At 46.3% G+C, this 21,060-nt stretch overlaps 1 protein-coding gene across 1 annotated transcript; it reads left to right on the top strand.

Moving 5' to 3' along the window:
• The first annotated feature begins 110 nt into the window (after positions 1 to 110).
• On the top strand, positions 111 to 20,584 carry LOC126984352 (DNA polymerase epsilon subunit 2-like). The gene is made up of 10 exons (XM_050837965.1): positions 111 to 128; positions 3,717 to 3,861; positions 4,986 to 5,094; positions 5,606 to 5,753; positions 7,052 to 7,156; positions 12,089 to 12,219; positions 14,667 to 14,850; positions 17,749 to 17,925; positions 19,118 to 19,178; positions 20,577 to 20,584. The coding sequence occupies exons 1-10, from the start codon at positions 111 to 113 to the stop codon at positions 20,582 to 20,584; spliced, it is 1,086 nt and encodes a 361-aa protein (XP_050693922.1).
• The last annotated feature ends 476 nt before the right edge of the window (positions 20,585 to 21,060 follow it).

The following is a 21,060-nucleotide window of genomic DNA, read 5'->3' as shown; positions in this document are numbered from 1 at the left end:
GTAAGCTCTCCCACATCGGTATAGGGAATCCCTTACTCTCTTGGATACACGGATTTCTGAACGGTAGAGTATTGAGGTTGTGGTTGGGGGTTCTGAGAGTGATTCTACGCATGTGGAGTTCCCCAAGGGTCTGTCCTTGGACCAACCCTTTTTCTCATTTATATTAACTTTGTGGCTCACGGTCTGACCTGTAAATACAAAATTTTTGCTGATGATCTGAAAATATATCAAAAGATAAATAAGACTACGCCTTCTCTTACATTGTTAGATCTTGCTTCTGTGCAGAGAGATGTAGACCTACTGGTGTCACGTGCGGAATCGTGGGGGCTCAGGCTCAACTCGGACAAGACCCGTGTTCTTAGGTTCTGCCGAGGATCTGCTCCAAATCTTGGCCCGTACTCTGGCTACTATCTCTCTGGCTACTGGTCTAGTGTCTTTATTTCCTTGGCATTGGCTTATGTGTGTCTATTCAGGGGAAGGGACAGTTAGTTCACGTATTATTTCCCCATTTCGTAACATAATCTATCACCTTGCGTCCATTTCTTTCCCAGTAGTTCTTTGTATTTTTCCAGCTGTTTGTCATTTTCTTTTCTGTTCCTGTCCAAGAGATTTTGCCATAATTCAGAGGAAGGAGGAAGCACGCTGGTCTGTTGTGTTTCATCTCGTAATGTCCTTTTCGTAATTTCCAGCAGCAGCTTCCAATTATGTTTTCACTTTGTGTCACTTTGTATCTTCCAGAGGTTTGCGATTATGCTGTTACTTACTGTCTGGAAATGCTGCCTTCGTTGTGTGGATGGAAGAAGTAGCTACATATTATCCTCTGTATTAGTATTACTACACACTATTATTCCATGATGTAATCTATTGCAATGTATCTTTTTGTACTTTCCAGCAGCCTGCAATCATGCCTTTCCTTCCTGTATTAATTGTGAGGATGGAAGAAGTAGCTACATATCATCCTCTGTATATACTATTAGAAGTAGCTACACTATTATCCCATATTGTAATCTATTGCAATGTATCTTTTTGTACTTTCCAGCAGCCTGCAATCATGCCCTTCCTTCCTGTATTAATTGTGAGGATGGAAGAAGTAGCTACATATCATCCTCAGTATGTACTATTAGAGGCAGGTACATACTTTCCATACTGTAATCTATCGTAATGTATTGTATTGTATTTTCCAGCAGCCTGCAATCATGCCCTTCCTTCCTGTCTTGATCTTCCAACACTCAGTTCTAAGCACACAAGCACATGTTATCTTATTCCACCCCTTTGTTCTTCCTCCCTTCCTCAGTATCTAACCTTTCCTTGTTGGTTTCCATGAATAAGTTTTTTCCTTTTTGAGTATGTCTTCCTAATGTAACTATTGGTCTATGTTTTTGTTTGTTTGTTCTAGTCCACACACACACACACACACACACACACACACACACACACACACACACACACACACACACATGCATAAAGACACACACCAGAATTGGTTTGGGAATTCTATTTTCTCATCAGCTTCCTGTCTATCCCCTTTCTGCCTGTAGCACCAGTAGGCCCTCTTGGACGGCCCCAGCCCATTAGCGGAACAGGCAAATTTTATTTATAATGGCTGCCGTGATGTGACTCCTGCTTCATTTACTGCCCTCAGCTGTTTCCTTTACCATAAAAAAAAATGTAGGCATGCATTCAGGGGAGGCGGTGGCTGAGTGGTTAGCGTGCCAGCCTCGCATTCGGTGCGTTGTCCATGATGGTTCGAATCCGCCGCTAACCACCTGGGATTTTTCAGTCACCGCCGAGTGGCCTAAGACTACCCACATGCTGTCCTGAAGACCACCTATCAACCCAGACTCTAGAAGAAGCTCTGCAGCACAAGTGGAATCAAGAATGAGCTCCGGGGGGCAGCATGAGCCAATAATAATAATGGCGCCACTATAAACAATTGCCTGCGCCATGACGGGCTAGGGCCGACCATCAGGCTCATATGGATTAGCTTACCGGCGCTGTAGGCCACATGTAAAAAAAAAAAAAAAAAAAAAAAAAAAAATCAAAATGCTATGTATATATATTTCTTAACCCGTCCGCTGCAATTGGCACGGATTTTGCCTTCACTGGTAGCCTGGTAACATAATTATACTCCCAGGTCTTTCTCTGCCTCTGTGGTGGATAGTGGAGTGTTTTCCATGTGGTATTGGTGTGCTGGATATCCCTTCACTGGTAGCCTGGTAACATACACTCCCAGGTCTTTCTCTGCCTCTGTGGTGGATAGTGGAGTGTTTCCCATGTGGTATTGATGTGCTGGATATCCCTTCACTGGTAGCCTGGTAACATACTCCCAGGTCTTTCCCTGCCTCTGTGGTGGATAGTGGAGTGTTTCCCATGTGGTATTGGTGTGCTGGATATCCCTTCACTGGTAGCCTGGCAACATACTCCCAGGTCTTTCCCTGCCTCTGTGGTGGATAGTGGAGTGTTTCCCATGTGGTATTGGTGTGCTGGATATCCCTTCACCTGTGGCTCCCTCCTTTACCTCTTCATATGTTGACCTGTGGCTCCCTCCTTTACCCCTCCATGTGATGACCTGTGGCTCCCTCCTTTACCCCTCCATGTGTTGACCTGTTGTGGCTCCATGTGTTGACCTGTGGCTCCCTCCTTCACCCCTCCATGTGATGACCTGTGGCTCCCTCCTTCACCCCTCCATGTGATGACCTGTGGCTCCCTCCTTCACCCCTCCATTAGAAGCTGACCTCTTCTTGCCTAATTCTTTGTTCTGTTGTTTGAGCAGCGTCTGGTCAGCCTCTTGGTCACTGTTTCTGTATTTCCCATTGCTATAAAAAAATGAGTTATATTACAGCTTAGGTGAGGAGTGGGAGAGGGAGTTTAATGTTAAGAAATGCAAAGTTCTTGAATTGGTCATGAATGGCAGTATTATTTTTTTCTCGATATATATTTACACGCCTCCCCAGTGCAGAGGTTAGCGTCCCTGACTACAATTCTATGGGCCTGACGGGTGTATTACAAGACATTTTGCCGCCCAAGAACACATATTTGACAAGGCTTTCCTAGGAGTTGTGGGCATTTCCAGGAGTAGTTGTATGACCCTGGTGGTAGTGTGACCTTTCCTTTGTACCGTGAACCTAAAGAAACACATATTTGACAAGGCTTTCCTAGGAGTTGTGGGCATTTCCAGGAGTAGTTGTATGACCGGTTGGTAGTGTGTCCCTTCCTCTGTACTGTGAACCCTTTCCTAGGAGTTGTGGGCATTTCAGGGAGTAGTTGTATGACCTGGGTGTGTGTGTGACCTTTCCTTTGTACCGTGAACCTAAAGAACCTCTGTACTGTGAACCTAAAGAAACACATATTGGACAAGGCTTTCCTAGGAGTTGTGGGCATTTCCAGGAGTAGTTGTATGACCGGGTGGTAGCGTGACCCTTCCTCTGTACTGTGAACCTAAAGAAACGCTCATTAGAACCTGACTGACCCCTCTTTGACCTTTAGAAACAGCTGATGTGAAAAGTCAATGTTTACTCACTCACTCACTCATTCATTCATTCATTCATTCATTCACTCACTCACTCACTCACTCACCCATTCACTCATTAACTCACTCCCTCAAGCACTCACTCACTCACTCACCTGGGCAGATGGTGTGCATTCCAGCCAGCTATTCAATTTTCCTTTTGTGCTGTTTGGTCAATGAGTCAGAGAGTAATGAGTTCTCCATGTAGGTGGAGTTCCTATTGGGTGCCAGCTGTCGGCAGAAGAAGGTGCTGGTGCTGGGCCTTCTGACGTCACTGAAGGAAGGGAAATACCACCTGGAGGACGACACCGGACACATCGAACTGGACCTCTCCAACGCAAGCTTCCACTCAGGTACGCAAACAAGGCACTCGACACGCCCCCCATAGCTTCCTACTCTGTTCTTTTCATCCTCCCTTGCTTTCATCTTTCCCCTACGTCCTTCCTTTGTTCTCTGTGTTCTCTCCTTCCTTCACACACTCAACACGCCCTCCACCCCTTCCTTCTCTCCTCTCCTTCCTGCTCTGTGCTTTAATCTATTTTTCCTTCTCTCCTCTCCTTCCTGCTCTGTTCTTTTATCTCCTTGCTTCCATCTTTTTCTTGCTTGCTTCCTTCTTTCTTTCCTTTCTTCTCTTACTTGCTTCATCTTTCCTTCTCATCAGCTTCTTGTTCGACGCTCTGTATTCCCAAGGCTTTCGTAGGAGTTTGAGACATTTCCAGGAGTGGTTCTGTGACCCTGGTGGTAGTCTGACCCTTCTTCTGTACCATGAACCTAAAACAACACTCATGAAAACCCAATTAGTCACCCTTTTGGCCTCTGGAAATAGTTGATGTGAGAGGTGGAGTGTATCAACCTGTCCGCTGCGATTGGCACGGATTTTGCCCTCACTGGTAGCCTGGTAACATACACTCCCAGGTCTTTCTCTGCCTCTGTGGTGGATAGTGGAGTGTTTCCCATGTGGTATTGGTGTGCTGGATATCCCTTCACTGGTAGCCTGGTAACATACACTCCCAGGTCTTTCTCTGCCTCTGTGGTGGATAGTGGAGTGTTTCCCATGTGGTATTGGTGTGCTGGATATCCCTTCACTGGTAGCCTGGTAACATACACTCCCAGGTCTTTCTCTGCCTCTGTGGTGGATAGTGGAGTGTTTCCCATGTGGTATTGGTGTGCTGGATATCCCTTCACTGGTAGCCTGGTAACATACACTCCCAGGTCTTTCTCTGCCTCTGTGGTGGATAGTGGAGTGTTTCCCATGTGTTATTGGTGTGCTGGATATCCCTTCACTGGTAGCCTGGTAACATAATAACCTAACTGTACCTTGGTGATGTCCTCTGGTAGGGAAGCCACAGTCACGGGGTTAATCTGTGTTGCCTGTCCATCCAGCAGTGAACATAATAACCTAACAACTGTACCTTGGTGATGTCCTCTGGTAGGGAAGCCACAGTCACGGGGTTAAGCGTCACTCCCTCCCCCGCAGGCCTGTTCACCGTCAACTGCTTTGTGCTGGTGGAGGGCTGCTACGAGGACAATGTGTTGCATGCGGAGGCCGTGGGTTTGCCGCCCCCCGAGCTGCCCGCCGTAACAAGGTGATGCCAGCCCTTTTTTTTTTTTCGTGTGTGTGTGTGTGTGTGTGTGTGTGTGTGTGTGTGTGTGTGTGTGTGTGTGTGTGTGTACTTCCTGTTTGGGGGTGGACAGGTTATGAGTCTCCACGGTGAGGTAACGGTGTCACACTTTTGTTTTCCTCTTATTCTTTGTTTTTCTTTGTTTTGCTTTTCTTCTTTTTCTTTCTTCTTTCCTTGTTTCTTTTTCTTCATTTAATCTACTTTTTTCTTCTTTCTTTTTCTTTGTTTATCTTTATTTTATCATTTCTTTCTTTTCTTCTTTCTTTTACTTTATCACTCTTCCTTTCTTCCTTCCTTCTTTATTTTTCTCTAGTTAATATATTTCTTTCTTTCCTTTTTCTTTCTTTCATTCCTTTTCTTTCTTTGTCTCTCTTTCCTTCCACTTCTGACGATCTTTTACTCTCTCCTCCTCCTCCTCCTACTACTACTACTACTACTACTACTACTACTACTACCACCCACCCCAATACAACAGGGAGCGGATGAGCATGAAGAACGAGAACTACTTCGGCGGCTCAGCTCGGAAGAACGTAAAGACCGACCCGCAGCTACACCAGTTGGAGAAGGAGAACGGCGAGGCGATGTTTGTGGTGCTCTCGGACGTGTGGCTCGACAAGTTGGAGGTGAGGTGCGGGAGACAGGAGGGAGATTTTTCGGGGGGTCAGATGTCGTTGGTTATTTGGGTTTCCTGGTTGACTGGTTGGGGGTAGAGGGGTGGGGATAGTGTGGTTTGGTGGGGGAATGGTTATAGCTTGTGTGGTAGGAATGGTGGTTGTGGTGGTGGAGGGAAAAATAGGAAAATATGGGAAAATGTATGTGAGGGAGGTTAGACAATGACGAAGGTTAATGTGTTTTGGGGGTCAGATGTCGTTAGTTTTTTGGGTTTCCTGGTTGACTGGTTGGGGGTAGAGGGGTGGGGATAGTGTGGTTTGGTGAGGGAATGGTTGTAGTTTGTGTGGTAGGAATGGTGGTTGTGATGGTGGAGGGGAAAATAGGAAAATATGGGAAAATGTATGTGAGGGAGGTTAGACAATGATGAAGGTTAATGTGTTTTGGGGGTCAGATGTCGTTTGTTTTTTGGGTTTCCTGGTTGACTGGTTGGGGGTAGAGGGGTGGGGATAGTGTGGTTTGGTGGGGGAATGGTTGTAGTTTGTGTGGTAGGAATGATGGTTGTGGTGGTGGAGGGGAAAATAGGAAAATATGGGAAAATGTATGTTTTTCCTCATACTGTTTTTCTCCATTTCTCCTTTCTTTCTCTTCTTCTTTCCTTCCTTCCTTCCTTCTTTCCTTTCTCTCCTTCTGTCCTTCCTTTCGTTCCTTCCTCCCTTCCTTCCTTCCTTCCTTCCTCTCTTTCCTCCTTCCTTCCTTCCCTCCATCCTTCCTTCCTTCCTCTCTTTCCTCCTTCCTTCCTTCCTCTCTTCCTTCCTCTCTTCCTTCCTTTCTCTCCTTCCTTCCTTCCTCTTCCTTCCTTCTTCCTTCTTTCTTTTCCTTCCTTCCTTCTTGCTCTCCTTTCTTCCTTCCTTTCTCTCTTCCTTCTTTCCTTCCTCCCTTCCATCCTTCCCTCCTTCCTTCCTTCCTTCCTTCCTTCCTCCCTCTTCATCATCATTTTCATAAGTTTTCATCCTCTCATCCTGCCTCATGAATCCCCCCACCCCCACCCACCCACCCACCCTGCCATGCCTCCCCCCTCATCCTACCCTGTGTTACCCCCCCCCACCCCCACCCACCCACCCCGCCATGCCTCCCCCCTCATCCTACCCTGTGTTACCCCCCCCCACCCCCACCCCCCCACTCCTGCCCTCCCCCCACCCACCCCGCCATGCCTCCCCCCTCATCCTACCCGGTGTTACCCCCCCCACCCCGCCATGCCTCCCCCCTCATCCTACCCTGTGTTAACCCCCCCCATGCCCCCCCTCGCCAGGTTATGGAGAAGCTGCGGGTGCTGTTCAGTGGCTACGCGCAGGTCCCCCCAACGGCCTTCATCCTCTGCGGGAACTTCTTCTCCGAGTGGCAGAGCAGGAAAAAGGTGAGGCGGGGGGGGGGAGGAAGGAAGGAAGGGGGGGCAGGAGGGGGGGAAGGAAGGGGGGAAGGAAAGGAAAGGAAGGAAGGAAAGGAATGGAAGGAAAGGAAGGAAGGAGAGGAACGAAGGAAGGAAGGAAAGGAAAGGAAGTAAGGTAGTAAGATAGGAAGGAAGGAAGGAAAGGAAAGTAAGGAAGGAAGGAAAGGAAAGTAAGGAAGGAAGGAAAGGAAAGGTAGTAAGGTAGGAAGGAAGGAAGGAAAGAGAGAAGGAACAGGATGGAAGGAAGGAAGGAAGGAGGAAAGAGAGAAGGGACAGGAAGGAAGGAAGGAAAGAGAGAAGGAACAGGATGGAAGGAAGGAAGGAAGGAGGAAAGAGAGAAGGGACAGGAAGGAAGGAAGGAAAGAGAGAAGGGACAGGATGGAAGGAAGGAAGGAAGGAGGAAAGAGAAGGACAGGAAGGAAGGATAGAAGGCACAGGATGGAAGGAAGGAAGGAAGGAGGAAAGAGAGAAGGGACAGGAAGGAAGGAAGGAAAGAGAGAAGGAACAGGATGGAAGGAAGGAAGGAAGGAGGAAAGAGAGAAGGGACAGGAAGGAAGGAAGGAAAGAGAGAAGGAACAGGATGGAAGGAAGGAAGGAAGGAGGAAAGAGAGAAGGGACAGGAAGGAAGGAAGGAAAGAGAGAAGGAACAGGATGGAAGGAAGGAAAGAGAGAAGGAACAGGATGGAAGGAGGAAAGAGAGAAGGGACAGGAAGGAAGGAAGGAAGGAGGAAAGAGAGAAGGAACAGGATGGAAGGAAGGAAGGAAGGAGGAAAGAGAGAAGGAACAGGATGGAAGGAAGGAAGGAAGGAGGAAAGAGAGAAGGAACAGGATGGAAGGAAGGAAGGAAGGAGGAAAGAGAGAAGGAACAGGATGGAAGGAAGGAAGGAAGGAGGAAAGAGATAAGGAACAGGATGGAAGGAAGGAAGGAGGAAAGAGAGAAGGGTCAGGAAGGAAGGAAGGAGGAAAGAGAGAAGGGACAGGAAGGAAGGAAGGAAAGAGAGAAGGGTCAGGAAGGAAGGAAGGAAAGAGAGAAGGAACAGGATGGAAGGAAGGAAAGAGAGAAGGGACAGGAAGGAAGGAAGGAAAGAGAGAAGGGTCAGGAAGGAAGGAAGGAAAGAGAGAAGGAACAGGAAGGAAGGAAGGAAAGAGAGAAGGGACAGGAAGGAAGGAAGGAAAGAGAGAAGGGTCAGGAAGGAAGGAAGGAAAGAGAGAAGGGTCAGGAAGGAAGGAAGGAAAGAGAGAAGGAACAGGATGGAAGGAAGGAAGGAAGGAAGGAAAGAGAGAAGGAACAGGAAGGAAGGAAGGAAAGAGAGAAGGGACAGGAAGGAAGGAAAGAGAGAAGGGACAGGAAGGAAGGAAGGAAAGAGAGAAGGGACTGGAAGGAAGGAAGGAAAGAGAGAAGGGACTGGAAGGAAGGAAGGAAAGAGAGAAGGGACAGGAAGGAAGGAAGGAAAGAGAGAAGGGACAGGAAGGAAGGAAGGAAAGAGAGAAGGGACAGGAAGGAAGGAAGGAAAGAGAGAAGGGACAGGAAGGAAGGAAGGAGGAAAGAGAGAAGGGACAGGAAGGAAGGAAGGAAAGAGAGAAGGGACTGGAAGGAAGGAAGGAAAGAGAGAAGGGACAGGAAGGAAGGAAGGAAAGAGAGAAGGGACAGGAAGGAAGGAAGGAAAGAGAGAAGGGACAGGAAGGAAGGAAGGAGGAAAGAGAGAAGGGACAGGAAGGAAGGAAGGAAAGAGAGAAGGGACAGGAAAGAAGGAAGGAAAGAGAGAAGGGACAGGAAGGAAGGAAGGAAGGAGGAAAGAGAGAAGGGACAGGAAGGAAGGAAGGAAAGAGAGAAGGGACAGGAAGGAAGGAAGGAAAGAGAGAAGGGACAGGAAGGAAGGAAGGAAGGAAAGAGAGAAGGGACAGGAAGGAAGGAAGGAAGGAAAGAGAGAAGGGACAGGAAGGAAGGAAGGAAAGAGAGAAGGGACAGGAAGGAAGGAAGGAAAGATAGGACGGGAAGGAAGGAAGGAAGGAAAGAGAGAAGGGACAGGAAGGAAGGAAGGAAAGAGAGAAGGGACAGGAAGGAAGGAAAGAGAGAAGGGACAGGAAGGAAGGAAGGAAAGAGAGAAGGGACAGGAAGGAAGGAAAGAGAGAAGGGACAGGAAGGAAGGAAAGAGAGAAGGGACAGGAAGGAAGGAAGGAAAGAGAGAAGGGACAGGAAGGAAGGAAGGAACGAGAGAAGGGACAGGAAGGAAGGAAGGAAAGAGAGAAGGGACAGGAAGGAAGGAAAGAGAGAAGGGACAGGAAGGAAGGAAGGAAGGAGGAAAGAGAGAAGGGACAGGAAGGAAGGAAGGAAAGAGAGAAGGGACAGGAAGGAAGGAAGGAAAGTGAGAAGGGACAGGAAGGAAGGAAGGAAGGAGGAAAGAGAGAAGGGACAGGAAGGAAGGAAAGAGAGAAGGGACAGGAAGGAAGGAAGGAAGGAAGGAGAGAGAGAAGGGACAGGAAGGAAGGAAGGAAGGAAGGAGAGAGAGAAGGGACAGGAAGGAAGGAAGGAAAGAGAGAAGGGACAGGAAGGAAGGAAGGAAGGAAGGAAGGAAGGAGAAAGAGAAGGGACAGGAAGGAAGGAAGGAAGGAAAGAGAGAAGGGACAGGAAGGAAGGAAGGAAAGAGAGAAGGGACAGGAAGGAAGGAAGGAAGGAAGGAGAGAGAGAAGGGACAGGAAGGAAGGAAGGAAAGAGAGAAGGGACAGGAAGGAAGGAGAGAGAGAAGGGACAGGAAGGAAGGAAGGAAAGAGAGAAGGGACAGGAAGGAAGGAAGGAAGGAAAGAGAGAAGGGACAGGAAGGAAGGAAGGAAAGAGAGAAGGGACAGGAAGGAAGGAGAGAGAGAAGGGACAGGAAGGAAGGAAGGAAGGAAGGAAAGAGAGAAGGGACAGGAAGGAAGGAAAGAGAGAAGGGACAGGAAGGCAGGAAGGAAGGAAAGAGAGAAGGGACAGGAAGGAAGGAAAGAGAGAAGGGACAGGAAGGAAGGAAGGAAGGAAAGAGAGAAGGTACAGTAAGGAAGGAAGGAAAGAGAGAAGGGACAGGAAGGAAGGAAGGAAAGAGAGAAGGGACAAGAAGGAAGGAAAGAGAGAAGGGACAGGAAGGAAGGAAGGAAGGAAGGAAAGAGAGAAGGGACAGGAAGGAAGGAAGGAAGGAAAGAGAGAAGGGACAGGAAGGAAGGAAGGAAAGAGAGAAGGGACAGGAAGGAAGGAAGGAAGGAAAGAAGGGACAGGAAGGAAGGAAGGAAGGAAGGAAGGAAAGAGAGAAGGGACAGGAAGGAAGGAAGGAAAGAGAGAAGGGACAGGAAGGAAGGAAGGAAGGAAAGAGAGAAGGGACAGGAAGAAAGGAAGGAAGGAAAGAGAGAAGGGACAGGAAGGAAGGAAGGAAAGAGAGAAGGGACAGGAAGGAAGGAAGGAAGGAAAGAGAGAAGGGACAGGAAGGAAGGAAGGAAGGAAAGAGAGAAGGGACAGGAAGGAAGGAAGGAAGGAAAGAGAGAAGGGACAGGAAGGAAGGAAGGAAAGAGAGAAGGGACAGGAAGGAAGGAAGGAAGGAAAGAGAGAAGGGACAGGAAGGAAGGAAAGAGAGAAGGGACAGGAAGGAAGGAAGGAAAGAGAGAAGGGACAGGAAGGAAGGAAAGAGAGAAGGGACAGGAAGGAAGGAAGGAAAGAGAGAAGGGACAGGAAGGAAGGAAAGAGAGAAGGGACAGGAAGGAAGGAAGGAAAGAGAGAAGGAACAGGAAGGAAGGAAAGAGAGAAGGGACAGGAAGGAAGGAAAGAGAGAAGGGACAGGAAGGAAGGAATGAAGGAAGGATAGAGAGAAGGGACAGGAAGGAAGGAAGGAAAGAGAGAAGGGACAGGAAGGAAGGAAGGAAAGAGAGAAGGGACAGGAAGGAAGGAAGGAAGGAAAGAGAGAAGGGACAGGAAGGAAGGAAGGAAGGAAGGAAAGAGAGAAGGGACAGGAAGGAAGGAAGGAAGGAAAGAGAGAAGGGACAGGAAGGAAGGAAGGAAAGAGAGAAGGGACAGGAAGGAAGGAAAGAGAGAAGGGACAGGAAGGAAGGAAGGAAGGAAAGAGAGAAGGGACAGGAAGGAAGGAAGGAAAGAGAGAAGGGACAGGAAGGAAGGAAGGAAAGAGAGAAGGGACAGGAAGGAAGGAAGGAAAGAGAGAAGGGACAGGAAGGAAGGAAGGAAGGAAAGAGAGAAGGGACAGGAAGGAAGGAAGGAAAGAGAGAAGGGACAGGAAGGAAGGAAGGAAAGAGAGAAGGGACAGGAAGGAAGGAAGGAAGGAAAGAGAGAGCCTCACACACACACACACACACACACACACACACACACACACACACACTCCATTATATAGACAAGGAAATGATGAACAAAATAATAACAACACTGGTAAGACCAAAACCTGTATATGCTGCTGTTGTGTGGTCGCCTCAAAAAGAAGGATATCAGAAAGTTGGAAAAGATACAGAGAATTGCAACTAAAATGGTCCCAGAACTCTCGAATATGACGTATGAAGACTGATTGAGGGAGATGGACTTGACGACACTGGAACAAAGAAGGGAGAGAGGAGATCTGATCACGCTGTATAAGTTGGTAGATAAGTTTGATGAGGTGGATAGAGATCTCTTTTCAACTGTGAGAATGCAAGGGCTGAGAGGACATGGTTAATAAAGGAACCTGTTTGAGTGACTTGAAAGAGTATAGTTTTCCACACAGAAGTATTAACACGTGGAGCAGCTTGCGGGAAGAGGTGGTGGAGGCGAGCAGTGTCCAGCAAATGAAGGAAAGGCTGGATGAATGTAGATATGGAGACGGGACTATTAGAGCTTAGCCTGGGCCCGGTAGACTACAAATAGGTAAACACACACACCTCTCCCCACAGCTTGAGGAGATGCAGAAAGCCTTCACAGCGCTGGGCAACCTCATCGCCGAGTTCCCCGACCTGGCCGCCAACACTCGCTTCATCTTCGTGCCGGGACCCAGCGACCCGGGACCATCAACCATCTTTCCCAGGTCAGGATAAAAAAGGAAGGATGTAGGAGAGGAAGGAAGGAGGACAAATAGAGAGGAAAGAATGAGAGTAGAAAACAGAGGAAGGGAAGGAAGGAAGAAAGGAGGGATAACTGAAGGAAAGTAGCAGATAGGAAAAAGAGAAAGGGAGGAAAGGAAAGAAAGGAAGGAAGGAAGGAAGGAAGGACGCAAGCAGAGAAAGAAGGGAAGAAGTACGGCAGAAGGCAAGACGAAAATAGGAAAAACAGAAAGGGAGGAAGAGAAAGAAAAAGAAGAAAGGAAGGAGCAAGTTGAGAAAGAGTCAAGTGACAATGGAGGCAAGTGTGGCGGGAGGGAAGGGAGGAACAGTCAAGGCTTTCCAGGTGTGTCTATGTCAGTGGTGGGAGTGGTTGGTTGTGTTTTCAAAGGTACCGGCGGACAGTTTGTGTGTTTGTGTCTATGTCAGTGGTGGGAGTGGTTGGTTGTGTTTTCAAAGGTACCGGCGGACAGTTTGTGTGTTTGTGTCTATGTCAGTGGTGGGAGTGGTTGGTTGTGTTTTCAAAGGTACCGGCGGCCAGTTTGTGTGTTTGTGTCTATGTCAGTGGTGGGAGTGGTTGGTTGTGTTTTCAAAGGTACCGGCGGACAGTTTGTGTGTTTGTGTCTATGTCAGTGGTGGGAGTGGTTGGTTGTGTTTTCAAAGGTACCGGCGGACAGTTTGTGTGTTTGTGTCTATGTCAGTGGTGGGAGTGGTTGGTTGTGTTTTCAAAGGTACCGGCGGACAGTTTGTGTGTTTGTAAGGCCTTGTGGGGAAGGTCCGAGGGTTTTTAGGGACTCCTGTTTGGGCCTCTCCTTCCTTCCTTCCTTCCTTCCTTCCTTCCTTCCTTCTGAGATTCCCTCATTTTCCCTGCCTTCTTGACTCCCTTTCCTACTTCCTTCCTATTTCCCTTCCTTCCTTCCTTCCTTCCTTCCTTCCTTCTGAGTTCCTACATTCTCCTTTCCATCCTTCCTCTCTTTCTTACTTCCTTCCTCTTTCCCTTCCTTCCTTTCTTCCTTCTGAGTTCCTACATTCTCCTTTCCATCCTTCCTCTCTTTCTTACTTCCTTCCTCTTTCCCTTCCTTCCTTTCTTCCTTCTGAGTTCCTACATTCTCCTTTCCATCCTTCCTCTCTTTCCTACTTCCTTCCTTCCTTCCTTCCTTCCTTCTGAGTTCCTACATTCTCCTTTCCATCCTTCCTCTCTTCCTTCCTTCCTTCCTTCCTTCCTTCCTTCCTTCCTCCTGAGTTCCTACATTCTCCTTTCCATCCTTCCTCTCTTTCTTACTTTCTTCTTCTTTCCTACAATTTTCCTTCCTCCTGAGACTCCTACTTTTCCCTTCCTTCCTTCCTTCCTCTTTCCTACACTTTTCCTTCCTTCCTTCCTCTCCTACTGAGCAAACTAAGGGCCACTTTCACAGTCACGTTTGTTTGTGTTGATGGTTACCAGTGAGTGGCCATCGCCGCTACCAACAAGAAATCCACTTCCACGATTGTCCTTCGCTTGTTTGCACCAGTGCCAGAGACTGGAACCTCCGGCGACGGAGCTCTGGTGGCCGCGGGGGCTCCCCAGTGGAGCTAATCAATGCAATTACTTAGTAAATAACAAATTCTTGCTCTCAAGTGGTTATATTATTTCGTTAAATAGACATAAAAAATATCACACAACACAGCAACACGTTGCTCGGCTTCAATGGCAACATGAGAAAAAATAGAAGACTTTGAATGACATGAACTCACTTCACCTGCTGACCAGTAAACGTCCTGCTGAGAACTTCACTTTGATTGATTGGTTGATGGTTTATTGTTGCAAAAGTACACAGCCAAGGAGAAGGGAGGACCTTAATACTTGTCACTGTTATCCACCTGTTGTGCCTTCTTGGTCACTCTCTCGTATCATTCCAGTCAGCCCAGTGTGTAGGCACGGGGCATACATTCAGGGAACTGTTGTGTAAAGAATGAATGTGAAGTTTGCTGAGTAAGGTGAATGATGAACAAATGTAATGAATATAGGAGAAGCGTCTGTCTTGCTGACATCTGCTAAATAACAGAACTTTAATACTTGTCACCGTTATGTAATGCCCAGGAAACATTAGGCTGTCGGCAGATTTGAGCGGTGTATTACAGCGAGACACTACACATTTTTTCATCACATTTATTCTTCACAGTTATTCTTTACATTTATTCTTCACGTTTACTTTTTGTACATTTATTTTTCACATCACTCCTTCATAATCCTCCGCTCAGCTGATGGAGTGTTGACATTTCCCGCGCTCCGGCACACCAACACTGCCGAACCATGCGTGTCCATCTTGTCACGACTGTCACCATGACTGTGGAAGTGGCCCTCAATCCCTGTCAGCCTTCCCTTCATACAAGACCAACATCACCAAACCAGCGTGGAAGCCAAACTGAACCCCCCTTGCCGTCCCCTCCTCAGGCCGCCGCTGCCCAGGTGTGTCACTGAGCCCCTGCGGAAGAAGGTTCGCTCGGCCGTCTTCGCCACCAACCCTTGCCGGCTGGTCTACTGTACGCAGGAGATGGTGGTGCTGCGGGAGGACCTGGTGGGAAAGATGTGCCGGAACTCTGTCCACTTCCCGCAGGACTGTGATCTCGCGCCTCATGTGAGTGTGGGCGGCTGTCTCCTTGATGGTTTGTTTTGGTCTTACGCCGCTTATTGCCTTCCTTCATGTTTACTTGCTTTCTTCTGTAGTTGGTTCCTTCCCTCCTTCCTTCCTTCCTTCCTTCCTTTCTTTTGTTTCTTCCCTGCTTGGTTCCTTCCTCCCTTCCTTCCTTCCTTCCTTCCTTCCTACCCTCCTACCCTCCTTTCTCTAATTCCTCCCTTCCTTCCTTCCTCCCTTCCTTCCTTCCTTCCTTCCTACCCTCATACCCTCCTTTTGGTCTTACGCCACTTATTGCCTTCCTTCCTGTTTACTTGCTTTCTTCTATAGTTGGATCATTCCCTCCTTCCTTCCTTCCTTCCTTCCTACCCTCATACCTCCTACCCTCAATAAACAGATATTGATAAATCTTGGGGGTCCTTCACCACAATACTGAACAATGCCATAAGCATATGCGTACCCTATCGTAACAGACGTCCAGCTTCTAAGAAGAAACCCAAATGGTGGAATAACGAAATTCAAAATAGCCTATCTCTTAAAAAATGCGTATACAGTAGATACATATCAACTCAGAGTGAGGCTGACAAACTAGAGTTGGACAGAATTCGCCGTGAAACCAAGAAATTAATAAAACGAAGCAAGAAAAATCTTGAAGAATATATAGCGGAAACAAGTAAATCTAATCCTAAAGAATTTTTTAGCTATGTAAATTATAAAAAGTCACTCACTTGTGGTATCGGACCGCTTGCTAATGAAAATAGTAACCACACGAACGATGAAAATGAAATGGCTACAATCCTAAATAACTTTTTCGCATCCGTATTTACCGACGAAGATTGTTTATCACCTCAACCGACGGAGGTTAGAAGGGCCGAAAAGATGTTAAGTGGCGTGTTCATCGTAGAAAGTGACATTTTACGCACAATTGAAAAGATTAAAGTAAGCAAAGCTCCTGGTCCAGACAAAATTACCCCTAGGGTCTTAAAAGAAATCAAACATCAAATTCGTAAACCGCTCTCCGTCATATTCAATAAATCTTTAACAGCTGGAAAAGTTCCGTCAGATTGGAAACTTGCAAATGTCACACCAATTTTCAAAAAGGGGGACAAGTCTCATCCAGGAAACTATCGACCAATTAGCCTGACATCTGTTGTTTGTAAGTTAATGGAGACTATCATTCGCGACAATATGGTGAAATTCTTCGAAGAAAATAATATAATAAATAATTCGCAACATGGCTTCCGTAGTAAACGTTCGTGTTTGACTAACTTACTTGATTTTTTTCACTATATTTTTGAGGTGTTTGATGAAAGCAGATCAGTAGATATCACATATCTGAATTTTCAAAAGGTATTTGATAAGGTCCCCCACCAACAATTGATCAGCAAACTACTGGCGCACAGTATCTCGGGTAACATTCACAATTGGCTTGCGGACTCGCTCTCTGAGCAGAAACAGAGAGTAGTTCTAAACGGTGTTACATCTAACTGGCTCGACGTCAGAAGCGGCGTACCTCAAGGATCAGTGCTTGGCCCCATGCTCTTCTTAATTTATGTTAATGATATCGATGATGGGCTCACTTACAAAGTATCAAAATTTGCTGATGACACAAAAATTGCTAGTAAAGTAACTGCGACACTCGACGAAGAAGTTTTACAATCAGATCTAGATCGACTTGCACGTTCGGCCAATCAATGGCAAATGAAATTTATTGTTGACAAATGTAAAGTGTTGCACATCGGAAAAAATAACAATCGCGTTCGGTACGTAATGAATGGCCAACAACTTTCTGCAGTAAGTAAAGAAAAGGAACTTGGAATCACTCTATCAAGTGATTTAAAGCCCGGTCAGCATTGTTCAGAGGTAGTTAAAACTGCAAACAAATTGGTTGGCTTCATCGGACGAGTCTTTAATAATAAATCGGAAAAAGTAACATTAAAACTGTATAATTCGTTGGTTCGACCCCGTCTAGAGTACTGTGTACAGTTTTGGTCTCCCTACTACAGAAAAGTTGGAACGGGTCCAACGAAGAGTAACAGAGATGATTTCTAGGTTGAGAAATTTGTCATTTGAACAAAGGCTAAAAGAAGTAAATTTATTCAGCCTATCAAAATGAAGAATGCGAGGCGATCTAATAGAAGTGTTTAAAATGTTTAAAGGATTCAGTGATATTAGTGCGGAAGATTACTTTACAATTGATCGATCGAATAGAATAAGAAGAAATCACAATTTGAAGATAAGTGGTAAAAGATTCTCGTCGTACGAAGCTAAACACTTCTTCTTCAGTCGAGTTGTTAATGTTTGGAACTCTCTACCCTGTGATGTCGTTGATAGTACAACAGTTACGGCCTTCAAGAATAGATTAGACAAGTGTTTTGAATCCAACCAGCAACTAAGATATTACTCATTGTTGTAATAACGTTAAGTTCTTTCGAATACTGGTGTCCTTGTCCGCTTTTATCGCCCGGTTAGTGGTAGCAGTAATGGTAGTTCTTTCCTCTTTCCTACATAATTTCCATGCAGTTTTTCCATGCTGCATGGTGGGGGGGTGGCAAGGAGCCTTCGCCTTTGCTGTCCTTCATCTTCCACCTTTGATTAGATAGTTAGTGTAGCTTGTCACAAACAACCTCGTAAGGACCAGCAGGTCTGCTGCTGTTTGTTCTTCCTTTGTGTTCCTTTGTGTTCCTTCCATCCTTCCTACCCTCCTTTCTCTAATTCCTCCCTTCCTTCCTACCCTCCTTTCTCTAATTCCTCCCTTCCTTCCTTCCTTCCTTCCTTCCTCAAATTCCTCCCTTCCTCCCTTCCTCTCCCACACCCTTTCCTCTTTCTCTCTCTTCGTCTTCCCTCCCATCCCTTCCCTTCCCTTCCCGCCACCCTCCTCCTTCTCCCCCGCCCCGACAGGTTGCCAGGACCATCGTGAACCAGTGCCACCTCGCCCCGCTGCCGCTCCACACAGTGCCGGTCTACTGGAACTTCGATCACTGCATGTCGCTCTACCCCACACCAGACGTCATCATCATCGCCGACAAGGACAAGGCTTTTAGCACCACCCACAGCGGCACCACAGTATTCAACCCGGTAGGAAGAGAGAGAGAGAGAGAGAGAGAGAGAGAGAGAGAGAGAGAGAGAGAGAGAGAGAGAGAGAGAGAGAGTAAGGAAGGAAGGGATAGTTTATGAATTTTGGAAGGAAGGAAGGAGGAAGGAAAGAGAAGAAGGAAGGGAAGAAGGGAAAGTATAGGAAGAAAACGAAAGGAGGAAAGGAAAAGTGTAGGAATTTTAGAAGGAAGGAAAAGTGTAGGAATTTTAGAAGGAAGGAAAAGTGTAGGAATTTTAGAAGGAAGGAAAAGTGTAGGAATTTTAGAAGGAAGGAAAAGTGTAGGAATTTTAGAAGGAAGGAAGGAGGAGAAAAAGGGAAAGTATAGGAATCTCAGAAGAAAGGAAAGGAAGGAAAGGAAAGGAAGGAAAATGTAGGAGGGACGTAAAGGAGATTTTATTATTTTTCTCATTCTTCATCTGTTATCTTGTCTCCATCTTCTTCACCTTCTCTATCTTTCCCATTTTCCATCTTCTCTCTCTTCTTCCTTCCTATTCCTTTCTTTCTTATCTTTCTTTCCTTTTCTTCTCTCATTCTTCATCTTCTTCACCTTCTCTATCTTTCCCATTTTCCATCTTCTCTCTTCTTCTTCCTTCCTATTCCTTTCTTTATTATCTTTCTTTCCTTTTCTTCTCTCATTCTTCATCTGTTATCTTGTCTCCATCTTCTTCACCTTCTCTATCTTTCCCATTTTCCATCTTCTCTCTTCTTCTTCCTTCCTATTCCTTTCTTTATTATCTTTCTTTCCTTTTCTTCTCTCATTCTTCATCTTCTTCACCTTCTCTATCTTTCCCATTTTCCATCTTCTCTCTCTTCTTCTTCCTTCCTATTCCTTTCTTTCTTATCTTTCTTTCCTGCTTCCTGTTTATTTCTTATATTTTTTTGTGTGTTCCTCTTTGTTGTTTTCTTTTTTCTTCTCTTTTCTTTTTCTTTTCTTTTTTTCTTTTTCTTTCCTTCCTTTTTCTTCTTCTCTTCTTTTTCTTCTACCTCCTATTCCTCTCCTCAGTTGTTCTTTTTATCTTTTTCATTTCTTCTTCTTTTTCTTTCTTTTCTTTAGCATCTGTGTTTCTTATTCTTTGTTTTATTTTATTCTCTTCTCTTTATCCCGTTTCTCAGCCTCTCTTTTTCTACCAATCCTCGGCAGTTCGTCATCTACCTCTCGTCTTCCTTCCACAGGGCTCCTTCTTCAGCAGCGAGTCTCCTTTCAAGGTGTATTTCCCCTCGGCGCGGAGACAAGGTGACAACTATCACCAGGCTCACAACACTACCCATGGACATACTAACACAACCTCCACCAAAGCCTTGTTAAACTATCACCAGGCTCACAACACTACCCATGGACATACTAACACAACCTCCACCAAAGCCTTGTCAAACTATCACCAGGCTCACAACACTACCCATGGACATACTAACACAACCTCCACCAAAGCCTTGTCAAACTATCACCAGGCTCACAACACTACCCATGGACATACTAACACAACCTCCACCAAAGCCTTGTCAAACTATCACCAGGCTCACAACACTACCCATGGACATACTAACACAACCTCCACCAAAGCCTTGTCAAACTATCACCAGGCTCACAACACTACCCATGGACATACTAACACAACCTCCACCAAAGCCTTGTCAAACTATCACCAGGCTCATAACACTACCCATGGACATACTAACACAACCTCCACCAAAGCCTTGTCAAACTATCACCAGGCTCACAACACTACCCATGGACATACTAACACAACCTCCACCAAAGCCTTGTCAAACTATCACTAGGCTCACAACACTACCCATGGACATACTAACACAACCTCCACCAAAGCCTTGTCAAACTATCACTAGGCTCACAACACTACCCATGGACATACTAACACAACCTCCACCAAAGCCTTGTCAAACTATCACTAGGCTCACAACACTACCCATGGACATACTAACACAACCTCCACCAAAGCCTTGTCAAACTATCACCAGGCTCACAACACTACCCATGGACATACTAACACAACCTCCACCAAAGCCTTGTCAAACTATCACTAGGCTCACAACACTACCCATGGACATACTAACACAACCTCCACCAAAGCCTTGTCAAACTATCACTAGGCTCACAACACTACCCATGGACATACTAACACAACCTCCACCAAAGCCTTGTCAAACTATCACTAGGCTCACAACACTACCCATGGACATACTAACACAACCTCCACCAAAGCCTTGTCAAACTATCACTAGGCTCACAACACTACCCATGGACATACTAACACAACCTCCACCAAAGCCTTGTCAAACTATCACTAGGCTCACAACACTACCCATGGACATACTAACACAACCTCCACCAAAGCCTTGTCAAACTATCACTAGGCTCACAACACTACCCATGGACATACTAACACAACCTCCACCAAAGCCTTGTCAAACTATCACTAGGCTCACAACACTACCCATGGACATACTAACACAACCTCCACCAAAGCCTTGTCAAACTATCACTAGGCTCACAACACTACCCATGGACATACTAACACAACCTCCACCAAAGCCTTGTCAAACTATCACTAGGCTCACAACACTACCCATGGACATACTAACACAACCTCCACCAAAGCCTTGTCAAGTGCAGGTGTGTGAGCCCTGAAGTGCTTGAGGATATGGACCCAACCTCTCCACTCTGATGGCCTTGTTCTGTCACTGCAGTGGTTGATCTCCCCCTGTTCTATACCCATTCAAGTTCTCCCAAGCTGCTCCATTTCCCTCTGCCCAGTAGTCCTACCCATTCCTGAACACCTTGAGGAAGTTGGAATCCTTGCCCATGGGTCGTATTTCAAAACATTTCGTCGCCCGAGTTCACACATTTGCCAAGGCTTTCAAAGGAGTTTTGGGCATTTAAAGGAATAGTTGTATGAGCCTGGGGGTAGTTTGCCACTTCTTCTGTATCATGAACCCAAGAAGACACTCATTAGAACCCAATTGATCCCCTCTTTGGCCTTTAGAAATGGTTGATGTAAGAATCGAAAGTGTCTTATAATAATGAGCTAAGCCTCATCTCGTGCTGTGTAACGAGAAATATTGGTGAGTTTGGTAATAAAGGTAACACAGCCTTCCTT

This window comes from Eriocheir sinensis, chromosome 57 (assembly GCF_024679095.1).
Source record: "Eriocheir sinensis breed Jianghai 21 chromosome 57, ASM2467909v1, whole genome shotgun sequence".
NCBI lineage: Eukaryota > Metazoa > Arthropoda > Malacostraca > Decapoda > Varunidae > Eriocheir > Eriocheir sinensis.
The sequence above is the reverse complement of the archived record's forward strand: the minus strand, read 5'-3'. Positions and strand labels throughout refer to the sequence as shown.